The sequence below is a fragment of the Ylistrum balloti genome, unplaced genomic scaffold, assembly GCF_031769215.1.
Source record: "Ylistrum balloti isolate Yb309-2 unplaced genomic scaffold, AGI_CSIRO_Ybal_v1 Utg369826, whole genome shotgun sequence".
In the NCBI taxonomy this organism is placed as follows: Eukaryota; Metazoa; Mollusca; class Bivalvia; order Pectinida; family Pectinidae; genus Ylistrum; species Ylistrum balloti.
In genome coordinates, this window is record NW_026781991.1 from 109372 (window position 1) to 127589 (window position 18218).

Genomic DNA, 18218 nt, shown 5'->3' on the forward strand with positions numbered 1-18218 from the left:
TTGGGAAACAATTTTAGAATTTATGTTCTCCTTTCCCAAGTATGTATAAAAGTACATAAATCATCGGAATTGGAAACACCTTACTTGTATGAAATGGGTAATAATAAAGTTTAATAAGTAAAATATATACATGTGGCGTATCAGGACACTTTAACTTGTTTATCAGTAGATACAAATAACCTTATTTTGCTAAATACAAATATGTCATACCACAGAACAATATATATTCATATATAAACAATGAACGCAAAAATATTAGTTAAAACATTTACTTAGCTTGGTAAAATTTTGGACTGTCATAATATTTCATTGTTTTTCTGCTTTGAGTAAGCATCATTTCCCCAAACAAGTGTTCCATAATGCCCAAGTCTATTGACGTATTGAGTCTGATTACGGTATCATCGTCACACGATAGTAAACATGGCGGGTACTTTCAACTAAATCTTCATTTAAACTTCTTATATCTTAGTGCTGTTGGAGACGATGTTAGTCTTGATCGTGTATGTAAAATCTGAAGATGACTTCTTCCATTACTTTATCGTCAGACTGCATTTTCCATTAATAACTGTAGAAGATGAAAAACTTGGGTTTTCTTCTTTCAGACAAGCATTCCATTTCTTCACTTAGACATTTGCCATCAAAATTCCGCGGTAAGTTTAGAGATCCAAAGAAGGGAGATAACTCTTTCACGATCGCAATAACCCCTTGGAAGCGTACAAGTACAGGGATTAGATAATAGGTATTTCATACATCTGATATAAATGCCTCTTAATTTAGCGAGATTATCATAGATATATTAATAAAGAGTGAAAATGGAAATCCTTGGTAAATCTTAGTGTAATGATACAACTATTGTTTCATGCTATTTATTATATGATATTACATACTTACATCACTACCAGATATTTATATTAACATTAAATCATACCTTTCCGTGCCCGACCAATTCTTAACCCTTACTTTTTATTTTGTATATATTTCGGACAATACCAACGCATGTTTTACATTCTTTTTGACACAATGATTTGGTCTTCCTTCTCTTCATATCGGTACAGTTAAAGTCATTGCCGTTTTTATTATGATGTTTCAGCCGCATCATCTTATAAATCCTTCAACTATATACAGAAACAGGATACCTCTATATGCTGCAAGAGAGGAAACTGGGACTCCTGTCTCTGTACAGACCTAAGTATGGCTGGAATCTGTATTGACAAACACTGTTTTGGTTGTAAAGAATGTAAGGTGTGTATCCCCTGTGATATGTTCATCATTAGATTGTTTATGTATTGTTGTCATCATCATTTATTAAAATGATTGCATCGGAATAATGGTCTGATTTTAATAGATTAAGAATTCATCATTATTATTACAGGGCTAGAATACTTTATGATGACAATGAATATTAAGAATTATGTCTTTAAAAGAAAAAAAACCTATTTTATGTATATTCTATAGAACTAGTAAAGCAATTAAATGTCTAAAAAATGAAATACTTTGGATTACAGTGTTTAGATAAAGGAATGAAGGAGTAGGTGGATAAATAGATTCATTTCTTTTCAGGTTAAGATATTTAAATGATTGTGGCACACAGACCAGTACAGACCATCTTCTACATATTCTACAGAGGGATTTCAAGAAGATGTCGGCTCAGAATCATTAAATTGTGATACTTTAACAAATAGATGCTGATTAAGTAAAATGATTCTATAACTCTTTAGATGGTAGTTATATATGTTAAAACACGCCTTTTGATGGGGTTTGTTATGGTAAAGCCTAGATAAAGCTGGGCTATATAGACCTGACATCTTACTACTGCTGATTGTTGTATAATACAAAAACACATTATACATCATACTCTCATTTTGAATACCTTTTGAGATTACTCTATAGACTATACCATTTGACAGACTATCATCTGCAAATACAAATATTTATGTTTCAGTTTAACTTGTGCTTTCGAACACATTATGTTATGCACGAAATCTACTTCTAAATTTGCGTTGAGAGGTGTTCTTTTCTATTGTGTAGCTTGTACAAGTTATGTGATAAGAAGTCTTGCTTTCCTAAAAATTTGGTATTGGTACACGGTATAGTCGTGTTTAAGTTCCTCAATGACCTGATCATTGATAAAAACAAAAAACAAAAAACAAAAAAAACGGCCCAGACACCAATTGAAGGATGCATACCTTGTTTATTATGTTAGCATAATACTTTTGTGTGGTGTTAAAGACATTTTTTACGTCAACATGTTAAACTTGTATCTGGCTGTTAAAGTCAGTTTGATCCGTCAACGTGTTAAACTTATATCTGGCTGTTAAAGTCAGTTTGATCCGTCAACGTGTTAAACTTGTATCTGGCTGTTAAAGTCAGTTTGATCCGTCAACATGTTTAACTTGTATCTGGCTGTGAAAGTCAGGTTGATCCGTCAACGTGTTTAACTTGTATCTGGCTGTGAAAGTCAGTTTAATCCGTCAACATGTTAAACTTGTATCTGGCTGTGAAAGTCAGTTTAATGCGTCAACATGTTAAACTTATATCTGGCTGTTAAAGTCAGTTTAATCCGTCAACGTGTTAAACTTATATCTGGCTGTTAAAGTCAGTTTGATCCGTCAACGTGTTAAACTTGTATCTGGCTGTTAAAGTCAGTTTAATGCGTCAACATGTTAAACTTATATCTGGCTGTTAAAGTCAGTTTAATCCGTCAACGTGTTAAACTTATATCTGGATATAAAAGTCAGTTTAATCCGTCAACGCGTTAAACTTATATCTGGCTGTTAAAGTCAGTTTGATCCGTCAACGTGTTAAACTTGTATCTGGCTGTTAAAGTCAGTTTGATCCGTCAACGTGTTAAACTTGTATCTGGCTGTTAAAGTTAGTTTAATGCGTCAACATGTAAACCTTGTATCTGGCTGTTAAAGTCAGTTTAATCCGTCAACATGTTAAACTTGTATCTGGCTGTTAAAGTCAGTTTAATGCGTCAACGTGTTAAACTTGTATCTGGCTGTTAAAGTTAGTTTAATGCGTCAACATGTAAACCTTGTATCTGGCTGTTAAAGTCAGTTTAATCCGTCAACATGTTAAACTTGTATCTGGCTGTGAAAGTCAGTTTAATCCGTCAACATGTTAAACTTGTATCTGGCTGTTAAAGTCAGTTTGATCCGTCAACGTGTTAAACTTGTATCTGGCTGTTAAAGTTAGTTTAATGCATCAACATGTTAAACTTATATCTGGCTGTTAAAGTCAGTTTAATCCGTCAACATGTTAAACTTGTATCTGGCTGTTAAAGTCAGTTTAATGCGTCAACATGTTAAACTTGTATCTGGCTGTGAAAGTCAGTTTAATCCGTCAACATGTTAAACTTGTATCTGGCTGTTAAAGTCAGTTTGATCCGTCAACATGTTAAACTTGTATCTGGCTGTTAAAGTCAGTTTAATCCGTTAAATGTTAAACCAAGGAAACACACAGCTGGGTACACTCGCTTCCGGAAGATATGAACTCCGTTTACCCACGGATGGTGTGACATCCACATTTCCTTCTCAATCTGTAAATTAGTCGTTTCCATGGAAATGTTTATTTGATGATCGTATGAGTAGCACACATGACGTATACAGATTCATTGATAAGTCTCTTGGTATCATACAAATCATACAAATTAGAAAAAAACGACATAGGTTAAATAAAAAAATGTTATCTAAGATTATTATGATACGGACAACAAGGAGAAAATTAGAAGTGGAAAAATTATATCAAAATTTAATCAAGTTCATAGAAAATGACATTGCTCCACGATTAAAACCTCCAGAACACTTAATGGTAATTTGGAAAAAGGAGAATGAAAACAGTTGACAATTTGATATGGAAAGGTTTAAGAACGATGTAAAATAGAGGATATAATCTGGATGAATAGCCATCCTGATGAACTGGTGTCATAACCGAGGAAATCAGTAATAGCCTCGTCAATCATAACCCAGACAACATTTATCTGTAACACACAATGCAGCCGTCAGCTACCATTTATATTCATATATACATATGGAAAAACAGGCGTACTTATATACATATTATTTGATTTATCGAGCAGTTTTGCCTTATGAAATATACCTTGTGTTCAATTTTAATGTTTATTAAATTTCGATTTCTTCTCGTAATGAAACCACGTGGATTTTAACATTACGGAAATAAAGGTGAAATTTTGTGTTTTACGTTTCATCTATGTGAGTGCTACCAAGGAATGAGTTCTCCTGTGAAGTTAAGAAATGCGCCACTGTCGTCCTCGTTTAGTCCAGCCATGACCTGTAACATCATCTCCACACTCTGATGAGGAAGTAAAGGTGCTGATGGCACACCCATGTCAGTACGAACAGAACCCGGTGACAGACTTAAAGCCAGTATACAGTCCTCACGGAGATCTACCCCTAGGTTTTTCGATACCATGTTTAGTGCGGCCTGTTAAAACGGTCACGGAAACTTAAAGTTATATGCATCGATCAAAGTACAATTGTAAATAAAAACAATAAAACAACTAAACATGAGAATACAACTAATCAGAATAATTTAAAGGTAAAAACAAATATCCGTAGCGATACCAGATACTAATGGGCACGTGGCATCTATAAAGATGCCTGTTTTCTAGTCTAGGGAAATATTAGAAGATTGATGGCCTGACAAAATCTTTTGCAATGAAGCTAATTACGTTTATGTGGTTGTACATGGAAAAAACGTTGATCGTACTTTGATCTATACTCGAAATAAGTTTCTAGATAATTTGTGTATTAATTGATGACACATGATTAAGAACAAATCTAACAAGCCAATTCACGGAATTTATATCCCCCGCTTTCCAAACATATTGTAAGTAAATATCTTAGAGATTAGGTATTAACAGATGATGTTGATCGCTGAACTCGGTCTTATGTGCCCTAATATGCATCTGCTGACCAAGTTTCATCTAAATCGGATTATATTTAGGGAAGTTAGAGCACGGAAATGAACCGACCAATGAAATCAAAGGATACCTCATTTGTATGCATAATTATTAACAGATGACACTGATAGTCAAACGCAGTCTTAATAACCCCAAGATGCATCTGCTGACCAAGTTTCACCCAAATTGGATGATATTTCGAGAAGTAAGAACACGGAAACGAAAGTGTGACAGACAGACGGACGGACGGACAAACCCAAATTAATATCCCCCGTTTTGGTGAAAGCGGGGAATAAAAAGCAATATTTTCGTCTTAGAACTATGTAAAAGTTTCAACACGGTAATATAATCTATGAAGTTTTCTGTATTATAAAAAGCTCTATGTTTTTTCTTAAACTGTTATACTAATTTCTACCACAATACCCCGTGTTATTCAACTCCCAGGGCACTGGGTAATCAATGCAACTATTGAATAACATTGTGTTTATACCACACGTGGTATAAACTGTTTGGCGGGAAAGCCGCTTCACTTGACTTAAACAAAATAAATCCGTAAAGAAAATAGTTAATGATAAAATTTGTGATAAAGAACATTTTATATATACACCTATTTATTGTACGCATTACTGAACCTAATATTTTCGTTATTATTGTAATAAATTACATTAGTTGAATACATTTTTGTGATGTCATTTTTGCATATTAATTAGCAACACTCACTTCGGGTCATATTCTTGCGCATCAAGCGAAAACGTAAACAAAACAACTGTGAGAAAATATGTCAATTTGATCGCCCCAGCGAATGTTTTGTATATTGCTCGTGTTTTTTGTATATTTTGAAAAATAACTTACTCGAATTAAATAAATTCAATATACAATGACCACTCGTTGTGCAACCTCTATTTCTAGTTATAAACACATACTAATACTGAATTTACCTTTGACGTCTTATATGAATAACGGCCCACCAAGAATTCATCGTTGGTTTCTATGGAAGCTAGACGACTTGAGATATTCACAACTGCGGCCTTTCGCCAGGATAATCCGATACCTTCTGTTGTCTTTGCAGCTGTTTTTAAGAACGGTAGAAATGCCTGAATACAAAAATAATTCTTTAAGAAAGATAAAGTTTTTCACCCGATCTTTTCCCACAGATTTTCAAAGTAAAACAATGAAATAAGACTACTATTTGTTAAGGCTTGCATTTAATGTCCACGAATTAGAGTTTTTTTTAAAGTTTGAGTTTATAAATGATGTCAGAAGTATCATTATGAAACCTTGTTCACATTTTAAGTTGTTTTTAATAACGTGAAGCTTGATTCTAACTGAAAAGTAAATTTTATAATGGTTTGTCTAACGAAGTGAGTACGCTAGCAATATTTCTGTTTCAGAAGTCACAGAATCATTATGAATATACTGAAGGTGAGGGCGAAATTCATAACGGTTCATAATCCAAGGTACTGGTCAGTTGTATTTACATCAAAAGATCAGATACATAAATACGTTTCATGTGAAGGGTATCTACAGAATGTACTGGATTAAGGTACAATTTCTTAACAACAAAAACATTTCTGATAGATTTTAACATCCATCTGAAGGGCGAGGTCTGAGTGGTGTCTACAGAATTTACTGGATTAAGGTACAATTTCTTAACAACAAAAACATTTCTGATAGATTTTAACATCCATCTGAAGGGCGAGGTCTGAGTGGTGTCTACAGAATTTACTGGATTAAGGTACAATTTCTTAACAACAAAAACATTTCTGATAGATTTTAACATCCATCTGAAGGGCGAGGTCTGAGTGGTGTCTACAGAATTTACTGGATTATGGTACAATTTCTTAACAACAAAAACATTTCTGATAGATTTTAAAATCCATCTGAATGAAGGGCGAGGTCTGAGTGGTGTCTACAGAATTTACTGGATTAAGGTACAATTTCTTAACAACACATGTATTTCTGATAGATTTTAACATCCATCTGAAAAAATTATATAAAATATTGAGACAGCATTATAGGTGAAAACAATTATGTAATTGTAAAACTTTCTGCAGAGTTTTGAAAAAAAAAACCAACATTTTTAGGTGATTACTTTTGAATTATCAAATTAAATGCGTCAAACTTGACAAATGTTTCAAAAACATTATAAAAGACTTCGAAGGAACTATGATTCCCTTTGGAGAATTGTAACAAGAAAAGACGGTATATCTTAACACATCAACAACAATATTTCTGGCTTTCTCCTACGAACACCCCAAAAATATTTTAGTACGACGTCACCAGTTGAATAAGAGAAGTTTTTTTATTCGATATAAAATATCAAACATCTCAATATGGCATACTTTGGACTTTGTAAAGTGAAAAGTTTACACACAAACCACGACGTACAACGAACGTGACACGATTTAAGGTCATTCTGAATTGGGTCAAATGACCAAACAGCTAAGTGAAGGTCAGATAGGGGTTGTGTGTTATACTGAGTTGAAATGAAGTAGTTTGACAAGAAATGACAATACTGATAAACATGTATTGCTGTATTTGATGTGTAATATCACAATGATAACATACTTGTGTGATGAGCAACGGGGCTACGACATTTATCTTAAAAGTGTTCATCATTATTTCCTCAGTGACGTCATAGAGATCACCACCAGGCCCCACCCCTGCATTATTGATGAGCAGGTTCAGCCCACGGCCCTGTAGAATATCTCTCACTTGTTCTTTTAACTTCTTGATGTTTTCGCGGTCTGTTACCTCTGGAAATAAAGTATTTATAATCAACAAAAATGTGGAAACGTCGTCAAACATTGAGCGAACCATATTTAGATATTGAATGTATTTCCTATATCATTGGAAGTCAATTAAGCTTTAACTTTATTTATATATATACATATGTATCAACTAATGAAAATGAATTAAATAGGAATTTTATTGATCCAGCAAAATTTGCTAGTCAACTATTGCATTGTGATTCGAAATCTGAACAAATTGTTTATTAAAACAGTGATTTATAATGGAGTCTAAATTTAAAGTGTGAAAATCCATTTCTCAGACTTACCAAGCTGTAAAATATGCACAAACGGATATTTGTTTGATATTTTTCTTAGCGCCTGTAATAAAATAAATAAAAAAAAAAACCCATTAATTTATCATTATAAAACAATGTTTAAACAAGGATGAAATCAAAATTGATGTTCTGTTTGTAAGTTTTGCTTGTTTATAAGTGCTGTTAGTTGATAATTCAAACCAAGCCCCCAGACTAGCTTTTTATCATGGCGCCAACTCGCACGTACAGTGTTATGTACGCTTACGTCATGTCGAGAATTCCGTAAAATATATTGTTCAAAATTTATCAATAGTTCAACCACACTGAAATATATAGTAATCGTATTGTTATTCAAAAATAAACTAATTTTGGATCCTCTTAAAATAGTGATTTGAAAGATCGCGGCATTATTTACGCAGAAAATTGCCGCTAGAATGCTCTAATTTTTTTTCGATATTTAAGCCAATGAGAAGGCCAGGATCGGTAAATTTTGTCTGAAAGGCCGTCGCAATAGGCTATGCGTACTGAGTACGTTTAGCCTAAAAATGGAAAACGACATGTACCTGAATGAAAGATCAATGTGGTATATTGGTGGTGCTATTGAGGCTGGTATCATATCTCTCATCTGTGCTTGGCAACAAATTACGTCCTTGTCAACTGATAGCATCAAAGTTGAATATCACTGTTTATTGTACGTGACATTCAGCGTTCACTACACAATCACGAGTGGGATACATACCACTGTTTATTGTACGTGACATTTAGCGTTCACTACACAATCACGAGTGGGATACATACCACTGTTTATTGCACCAGACATTTAGCGTTCACTACACAATCACGAGTGGGATACATACCACTGTTTATTGCACGTGACATTCAGCGTTCACTACACAATCACGAGTGGGATACATACCACTGTTTATTGCACGTGACATACCACTGTTTATTGCACGTGACATTCAGCGTTCACTACACAATCACGAGTGGGATACATACCACTGTTTATTGCACGTGACATTCAGCGTTCACTACACAATCACGAGTGGTATATATACCACTGTTTATTGCACGTGACATTCAGCGTTCACTACACAATCACGAGTGGGATACATACCACTGTTTATTGTACGTGACATTTAGCGTTCACTACACAATCACGAGTGGGATACATACCACTGTTTATTGCACGTGACATTCAGCGTTCACTACACAATCACGAGTGGGATACATATCACTGTTTATTGCACGTGACATTCAGCGTTCACTACACAATCACGAGTGGGATACATACCACTGTTTATTGCACCAGACATTTAGCGTTCACTACACAATCACGAGTGGTATATATACCACTGTTTATAGCACGTGACATTCAGCGTTCACTACACAATCACGAGTGGGATACATATCACTGTTTATTGCACGTGACATTCAGCGTTCACTACACAATCACGAGTGGGATACATATCACTGTTTATTGCACGTGACATTCAGCGTTCACTACACAATCACGAGTGGGATACATATCACTGTTTATTGCACGTGACATTCAGCGTTCACTACACAATCACGAGTGGGATACATATCACTGTTTATTGCACGTGACATTCAGCGTTCACTACACAATCACGAGTGGGATACATACCACTGTTTATTGCACGTGACATTCAGCGTTCACTACACAATCACGAGTGGGATACATATCACTGTTTATTGCACGTGACATTCAGCGTTCACTACACAATCACGAGTGGGATACATACCACTGTTTATTGTACGTGACATTCAGCGATCACTACAAAATCACGAGTGGGATACATATCACTGTTTATTGCACCAGACATTTAGCGTTCACTACACAATCACGAGTGGGATACATATCACTGTTTATTGCACGTGACATTCAGCGTTCACTACACAATCACGAGTGGTATACATACCACTGTTTATTGTACGTGACATTTAGCGTTCACTACACAATCACGAGTGGGATACATGCCACTGTTTATTGCACGTGACATTCAGCGTTCACTACACAATCACGAGTGGTATACATACCACTGTTTATTGCACGTGACATTCAGCGTTCACTACACAATCACGAGTGGGATACATACCACTGTTTATTGCACGTGACATTCAGCGTTCACTACACAATCACGAGTGGTATACATATCACTGTTTATTGCACGTGACATTCAGCGTTCACTACACAATCACGAGTGGGATACATACCACTGTTTATTGCACCAGACATTTAGCGTTCACTACACAATCACGAGTGGGATACATACCACTCTTTATTGCACCAGACATTCAGCGTTCACTACACAATCACGAGTGGGATACATGCCACGTTTGAATTCACTTGAATAGTGGCACGGCGCAAACAATACAAAATTTATCTTATTATGGGGCTGTTGACTTTTATTTTTTTGATAACTTTGGATTCTCCTGAGTCGCCTCCTAGGCTCATTGCATCACAGACGAGTTGTAAAAAGAAGGGCGGAACAGCTGTCAGCCTAATCCATTGTTTTTATCTACTGTATCACACTCTAAATTATGAAAATGTGTTGTTCACTTATGTGTCTTTTGTAAAATCTTCTATACGTTTTCGTGTCTGCAAACTGGTCAAGAGCAGGGAGAAAATTGTGTGTTGTATAGTGTTGCACGAGTAGACCATATTGTGCCCTCTGTTGTATCTGATGTTTTGTGTCGCCTGAGTAGACCATATTGTCTCCTCTGTTGTATCTGATGCATTGTGTCGCCTGAGTAGACCATATTGTGTCCTCTGTTGTATCTGATGCATTGTGTCGCCTGAGTAGACCATATTGTCTCCTCTGTTGTATCTGATGCATTGTGTCGCCTGAGTAGACCATATTGTGTCCTCTGTTGTATCTGATGTATTGTGTGCCTGAGTAGACCATATTGTCTCCTCTGTTGTATCTGATGCATTGTGTCGCCTGAGTAGACAATATTGTGTCCTCTGCTGTATATGATGTATTGTGTGCCTGAGTAAAGCATATTGTGCCCTCTGCTGTATATGATGTATTGTGTCGCACGAGTAGACTGTATTGTGCCCACTGCTTTATTTAACATAGGTTCTCAAGTATAAATGACGAAAATACCAAAATGTGAAAATGATCATTGTCCAAACTCAAATTTCATAAAAAACATAATCTGCGATGTAAACCTTGGTCGATCCAGGTAAATGATGTCAAATCCTCTAAGATCAAGGTATTCAGCAACGGAAGCAACAAGAAGACGTTCTGACATTAAACACGTCCATTTTCATTTTGCACAAAGAAAAATAAATATTTCACAATGAAATCAGTATGACGACCGTAAAACTTTCTCAATAATTTCCATCAACCTGCATCATTTGGAACCCCGTGTTAGGTATTGGTCCGTAAGTTGACTACTTCTCACACGAAAATCTCATACGAACAGGCCCTTAAATATCGAATTACCTGCGACAGAATAGGGAGGAAAGGATGTTGCTCTCCAAAAATGGAAAGTCCATAAATGAAGAAATTGAAATTACCACGCCTACAATACAGTTTAGCGGAAAGCTGTCCATCTATTTTCGTTCGGGAAAAGTGGCTTATGTAGAAGAGCCTGTCGTGTCCATGATTTCCGATTCTGAAGTATACACGAAAGATGTTGTCAACAAATTTCTTGTTATTTAAAGACGTCATCATTATATCTGAAAGTGGAACTATGAAAACAAAGACAAGATAGAAGGACACAGTTACTTCTCGTAGTTATGCTTATAGCATTTGGAAGATCTTACCACCAAACTCGAAGAAGATGTTGTCATCAAGACAAATCCCCCATATATCACAATAATTTGGCAATGTATCAATTAAAATAGCACATTATCATATATAGATAAAACACGGATAATCAGAGGCTAAGACAGAAATAACAAAATTAGTCCTGTGATAATACAACATTAAATCAAATAACCAGGAACAGGACACAACTAATGTCGATACAAATACCACATTAGTCACAGAACAAGGACAACAAACAACCAGGAACAGGACACAACTAATGTCGATACAAACACCACATTAGTCACAGAACAAGGACAACAAATAACCAGGAACAGGACACAACTAATGTCGATACAAACACCACATTAGTCACAGAACAAGGACAACAAACAACCAGGAACAGGACACAACTAATGTCGATACAAACACCACATTAGTCACAGAACAAGGACAACAAATAACCAGGAACAGGACACAACTACTGTCGATACAAACACCACATTAGTCACAGAACAAGGACAACAAATAACCAGGAACAGAACCAAACTAATGTCGATACAAACACCATATTAGTCACAGAACAAGGACAACAAATAACCAGGAACAGGACACAACTACTGTCGATACAAACACCACATTAGTCACAGAACAAGGACAACAAATAACCAGGAACAGGACACAACTAATGTCGATACAAACACCACATTAGTCACAGAACAAGGACAACAAATAACCAGGAACAGAACCAAACTAATGTCGATACAAACACCACATTAGTCACAGAACAAGGACAACAAATAACCAGGAACAGGACACAACTAATGTCGATACAAACACCACATTAGTCACAGAACAAGGACAACAAATAGCCAGGAACAGGACACAACTAATGTCGATACAAACACCACATTAGTCACAGAACAAGGACAACAAATAGCCAGGAACAGGACACGACAAATGTCGATACAAACACCACATTAGTCACAGAACAAGGACAACAAATAGCCAGGAACAGGACACAACTAATGTCGATACAAACACCACATTAGTCACAGAACAAGGACAACAAATAGCCAGGAACAGGACACAACTACTGTCGATACAAACACCACATTAGTCACAGAACAAGGACAACAAACAACCAGGAACAGGACACAACTACTGTCTTAAAGTGCTTAAACCGCGGTGTTGTGGATGTTATGTAAAGATATTATTTATGTTTCTTAAGGAAGGAAGTGAAAGTTAAAAAAAAAAAAAAAAATTTTTCCCCCCAAAAAAAAAAAAAAAAAAAAAAAAAAAAAACAAACAAACAAACATAAAACATAGACATGAAGATTCTTGAGGAGAAGAGATGAATAAAACCCCACAACGTTTGATAGGTAGACAGCGAGCATAGTTCTTACACATTACAGTACTGAATGGGTGAAGGCAGTACATACAAGTAATAAAATGATCAACAGACAAGAATATATATTTCAGTAACGTTAAATATTACCATGAGCTATGAGTACAAATACGCGAGAATACCGCCAACATCTATCAGTTTTAAATGTAATATATACTCATGAATTTCACAACAAATACAACAGCATTAAGTAATATTAAATATAAAGCTGCTTATATCTTACAGCATAAAAAACTATTTGGCTTGAAACTGTTATTCAAAACTTGCAGATACTAGTGAGTGAAACCCTTTTCCGCCATAAATATAATTTTACGACATTTTAGATTTATCTTACTTAATCATTTGTCGTTTAATTGGTCCTCATTTACCGGAAGGTTTCTTTATTGACTGCCGCCATTTTGTAAAATGCTAAAAGTATGTTGTGTAATAAAACCATATTGATATAGGTAGTTCAGTGTAATGACTCTATAAAAGTATTCTTGTGCTGTTCTGTGATCGCCTGCATCTTCGTGTACTCACCGCTGTTGCGAGACTGTAAACTAAATAAACATTTACAAACTTACCACAGCATTGTCTGGTTTCCTGCAAGTTGCTATGATGCAAGATGGCGAGGAGGCTAGAGTAGCGAGTTGTCGGACAAACTCGAGACCAAGTCCCCTATTACAACCAGTAATGAGTACCGTCTGAGGAGGAGCATTCATCGTGGTCAAGAGAGTACTACGTCTAAATCCTGTCGACCTTACATACAAAATGATTTCCTTATAAACACTTACTGTCATATAAATATACACTACTCATTTTTTTTCCGACCTTGAGGAAAAATGACCTTGGGAAAACCAATTGAGCATGTGTATTCCCGGATTTTATAAGCTGGTGTTCGCGGAAGTGCTTGATAAATGTTTAGCTTTCTTCCCGGATCAGATAAGCCATCGACGCCTATGTTCTGGTCAGGTAGAAACATGTATGCTACATGATCCAGCGAACATGTTTGTCGTACCAGCGATCGTAGACAGACTTTGATGGGGATCGTTAAGACCTGTGTAGCTCTATGTATAGGCATGTTTCTTCTACAGGAATGTCCTTTTACATGCCTTAAGCTCCTAAACATACAGGACGACATGTACATATAGGCATTGATATATCTACGGTGTTCATGGTTTCCCGTTGAATGATATATCTGTCCTCGCTATGCAGAGTATATTTATATATTGAACGGCAGAGAAAAATCTTTTTCAGTGAAAAAAATCATCACAAGTCATCAGTTAGAGGTAACATTCTCATTTAAATGTACCTTGTATACCATTTATTGTTGTAGTAAATCAATCAAAATAATATTGTATCCAAATACTGAAACAATATTGTATCATAAATACTAAAACAATATTGTATCATAAATACTAAAACAATATTGTATTGTATCCAAATACTGAAGCAATATTGTATCATAAATACTAAAACAATATTGTATCATAAATACTAAAACAATATTGTATTGTATCCAAATACTGAAGCAATATTGTATCATAAATACTAAAACAATATTGTATCATAAATACTAAAACAATATTGTATTGTATCCAAATACTGAAACAATATTGTATCATAAATACTGAAACAATATTGTATCATAAATACTAAAACAATATTGTATCATAAATACTAAAACAATATTGTATTGTATCCAAATACATAAGCAATATTGTATCATAAATACTAAAACAATATTGTATCATAAATACTAAAACAATATTGTATTGTATCCAAATACTGAAGCAATATTGTATCATAAATACTAAAACAATATTGTATCATAAATACTAAAACAATATTGTATTGTATCCAAATACTGAAACAATATTGTATCATAAATACTAAAACAATATTGTATCATAAATACTAAAACAATATTGTATTGTATCCAAATACTGAAACAATATTGTATCATAAATACTAAAACAATATTGTATTGTATACAAATACTGAAACAATATTGTATCATAAATACTGAAACAATATTGTATCATAAATACTAAAACAATATTGTATCATAAATACTAAAACAATATTGTATCATAAATACTAAAACAATATTGTATTGTATCAAAATACTAAAACAATATTGTATCATAAATACTGAAACAATATTGTATCATAAATACTAAAACAATATTGTATTGTATCCAAATACTGAAACAATATTGTATCATAAATACTGAAACAATATTGTATCATAAATACTAAAACAATATTGTATCATAAATATTAAAACAATACTGTATTGTATCCAAAATACTTAAACAATATTGTATCATAAATACTAAAACAATATTGTATTGTATCCAAATACTGAAACAATATTGTCTTTTGTACAAGCGGCGTGCGTAGTTTAGTTATGAATCAGTGACTTAATACGGTACCATATGGACCTAACTGAAATGCACACATTTGTCAAGTTTCAAGGGTGTAACGTCAAGGATTTAATTTACAATGTTAACTTTCTGCTAACTGCGTTTCTTTTTCCTCTCAGTATATATCAGTAGAAACAACTCGTCAACATCAGATAATGAAACAACCCCTGAAAGAATCATATCACAAAGAATATAATCAGATACAAGAAATTTAACAGTAACTCCAACAACATCAACTGCTGTATCAGAAACAATCACTGTAGTAAAAACTGGAGCAAAGTCAAAGACGACAACTAGTCGAAATCGTAAGGATGGGGCTTCTATATGTATAGAACACATTTCTAACATACGCATTTTCCCTCATGAACTCAACATCATCAAGGTTTCCTCCTATAGGCACTTCACGTGTTGGCCTTTTCTTACTTCTTCATATGCTCGGAAGTTCATTTAAGCCTTATGTGAACTAACCTATAATTTTTGAATGGAAACTAAACCATATACATCACGTGCCATTAGCAACTAATTGGAAGACAAATAGGAAGAATTAAATAGGATGTTAAGTATATATTTATATAGATATTTGCATGTCAAACGTTAATTACAGAAAATCAAACTGGGATGTTAAAAAATCAATTGTTCCATTGACAAGTCTCTTAAAACGTACACCATGAATCAAAGAAATGAAATAGTTAGTGTGCTATCTCATCAAAATGCCAAGAAGCCCTATAAGGTCAGGTAAATGTTAATTGAGAAATGGAATTTCTAAGCAAATGATCGCATTATATGGTCAACTGTCTGTACGAAGAGGCGAAGTGGCGATGAGAAGGAAGCGGAAGTGACAAATCATTGATGCGTGGATGTCTAAGTCTGGGTCCGGACTCGGAGGTGTATATTTTTATGGCTGTGGTAATAGGGTAAAAAGGTAAATATACATGTACAGGCTAACAACTGTAATCTTAACAACCCAATATAACCATTAAAATATCAGTTTATAAAATATTTATTCCGTCTATTGCAAAGTCCTGATCTCGACAAGAGTACAACATTTGATTTACTTTCTAAAAGATGATTAATGTTTACGGAAAATGTGTTCCGTTTGGGCATATGGTTTTAAAGCTTACTTTAGCCCAATCCGTGCAAATCTTATAATTACTCACATTATTAGCATTATTGCAGAGTTCACACTAAAACAATTTACGAGCAGACCAGCCCTCGGTAATGACGGGGAATAACTTGTCTAATGGCCGAGGATCAAAGGGAATAGCCACAATAAAGGTTGAAAAACCAATTAGGAGAAAGTGTTGGTGATATGTCTATTCATCAGTGGTTTAACGTATATACAAATAGCATTTAACTTGTCCTGTGGCATCATGCTTAATTGCACATTCGTGTAATACAATGTGTATGGAGATAGATGTGATGTTGAAGGAAAACTCTTTGAAGACGTAACATTCAAGATGGCGTTTTCAAAATCCAAATGATAATAGCATAACATTTATAGATGGACAATGATTGCGTCGCTGTATGAAGCCTATGGGAATGTGAGCAAATATTTGATGTGTCTTCAACGTTTTAAGAAAATGACACTGAAATGTTTGAAATAAAAAGAAAAGATTCTTGGTGGGCAGTCATCGACAGATCCAATCAAAATTCTTTTAGCCATTTGTTTCCAGAACTGATTGGCTTTTACAAAATGATGATTATCCATTAGTCTGATGAGATATTTTGCTGGTAATATACATGTCCTCACTGGAGGATCGTCTACTTCTTTTAAAAAATAAAGTCGTTTTTACCTTTTTTGTTTTTTCAAAGATCATCTAGTTAACGCGAGATTTCCCATCATTTCGACGGTTTGACTGGTGGCTGTCAACAGTTTTGCCATCATTTCGACGGTTTGACTGGTGGCTGTCAACAGTTTTTCCATCATTTCGACGGTTTGACTGGTGGCGGTCAACAGTTTCCAGATCATTTCGACGGTTTGACTGACTGTCATTTCGACGTTTTGACTGGTGGCTGTCAACAGTTTCCCCATCATTTCGACCGTTTTGACTGGTGGCTGTCAACAGTTTTCCCATCATTTCGACGGTTTGACTGGTGGCTGTCAACAGTTTTCCCATCATTTCGACGGTTTGACTGGTGGCTGTCAACAGTTTTCCCATCATTTCGACGGTTTGACTGGTGGCTGTCAACAGTTTTCCCTTCATTTCGATGGTTTGACTGGTGGCCGTCAACAGTTTTCCCATCATTTCGACGGTTTGACTGGTGGCTGTCAACAGTTTTCCCTTCATTTCGATGGTTTGACTGGTGGCCGTCAACAGTTTTCCCATCATTTCGACGGTTTGACTGGTGCCTGTCAACAGTTTTCCCATCATTTTGACGGTTTGACTGGTTGCCGCCAACAGTTTTCCCATCATTTCGACGTTTTGACTTGTGGATGTCAACAGTTTTCCCATCATTTCGACAGTTTGACTGGTGGATGTCAACAGTTTTTCCATCATTTCGACGGTTTGACTGGCGGCTGTCAACAGTTTTCCTATCATTTCGACGGTTTGACTGGTGGCCGTCAACAGTTTTCCCATCACTTCGACGTTTTGACTGGTGGCTGTCAACAGTTTTCCCATCATTTCGACGGTTTGACTGGTGGCCGTCAACA

At 35.2% G+C, this 18218-nt stretch overlaps 1 protein-coding gene across 1 annotated transcript; it reads right to left on the minus strand.

Annotated features, from left to right (window-relative positions):
* Nucleotides 1-4221: 4221 nt before the first annotated feature.
* Nucleotides 4222-13858, minus strand: LOC132545095 (C-signal-like). The gene is made up of 5 exons (XM_060208763.1): nt 13721-13858; nt 7983-8034; nt 7493-7680; nt 5863-6018; nt 4222-4446 (listed from the first exon to the last, which is right to left on the minus strand). The coding sequence occupies exons 1-5, from the start codon at nt 13856-13858 to the stop codon at nt 4222-4224; spliced, it is 759 nt and encodes a 252-aa protein (XP_060064746.1).
* Between the last annotated feature and the right edge of the window lie 4360 nt (nt 13859-18218).

What these genes read in the sequence shown, in the direction of transcription:
- LOC132545095 (XM_060208763.1), bottom strand. Translation starts at nt 13,858, where the DNA reads ATGAATGCTCCTCCTCAGACGGTACTCATTACTGGTTGTAATAGGGGA. An exon ending in TGTGCATATTTTACAGCTTG is followed by an intron (nt 7,681 to 7,982) that starts GTAAGTCTGAGA and finishes CTTTATTTCCAG; the next exon opens with AGGTAACAGACCGCGAAAAC. An exon ending in ATTCATATAAGACGTCAAAG is followed by an intron (nt 4,447 to 5,862) that starts GTAAATTCAGTA and finishes CCGTTTTAACAG; the next exon opens with GCCGCACTAAACATGGTATC.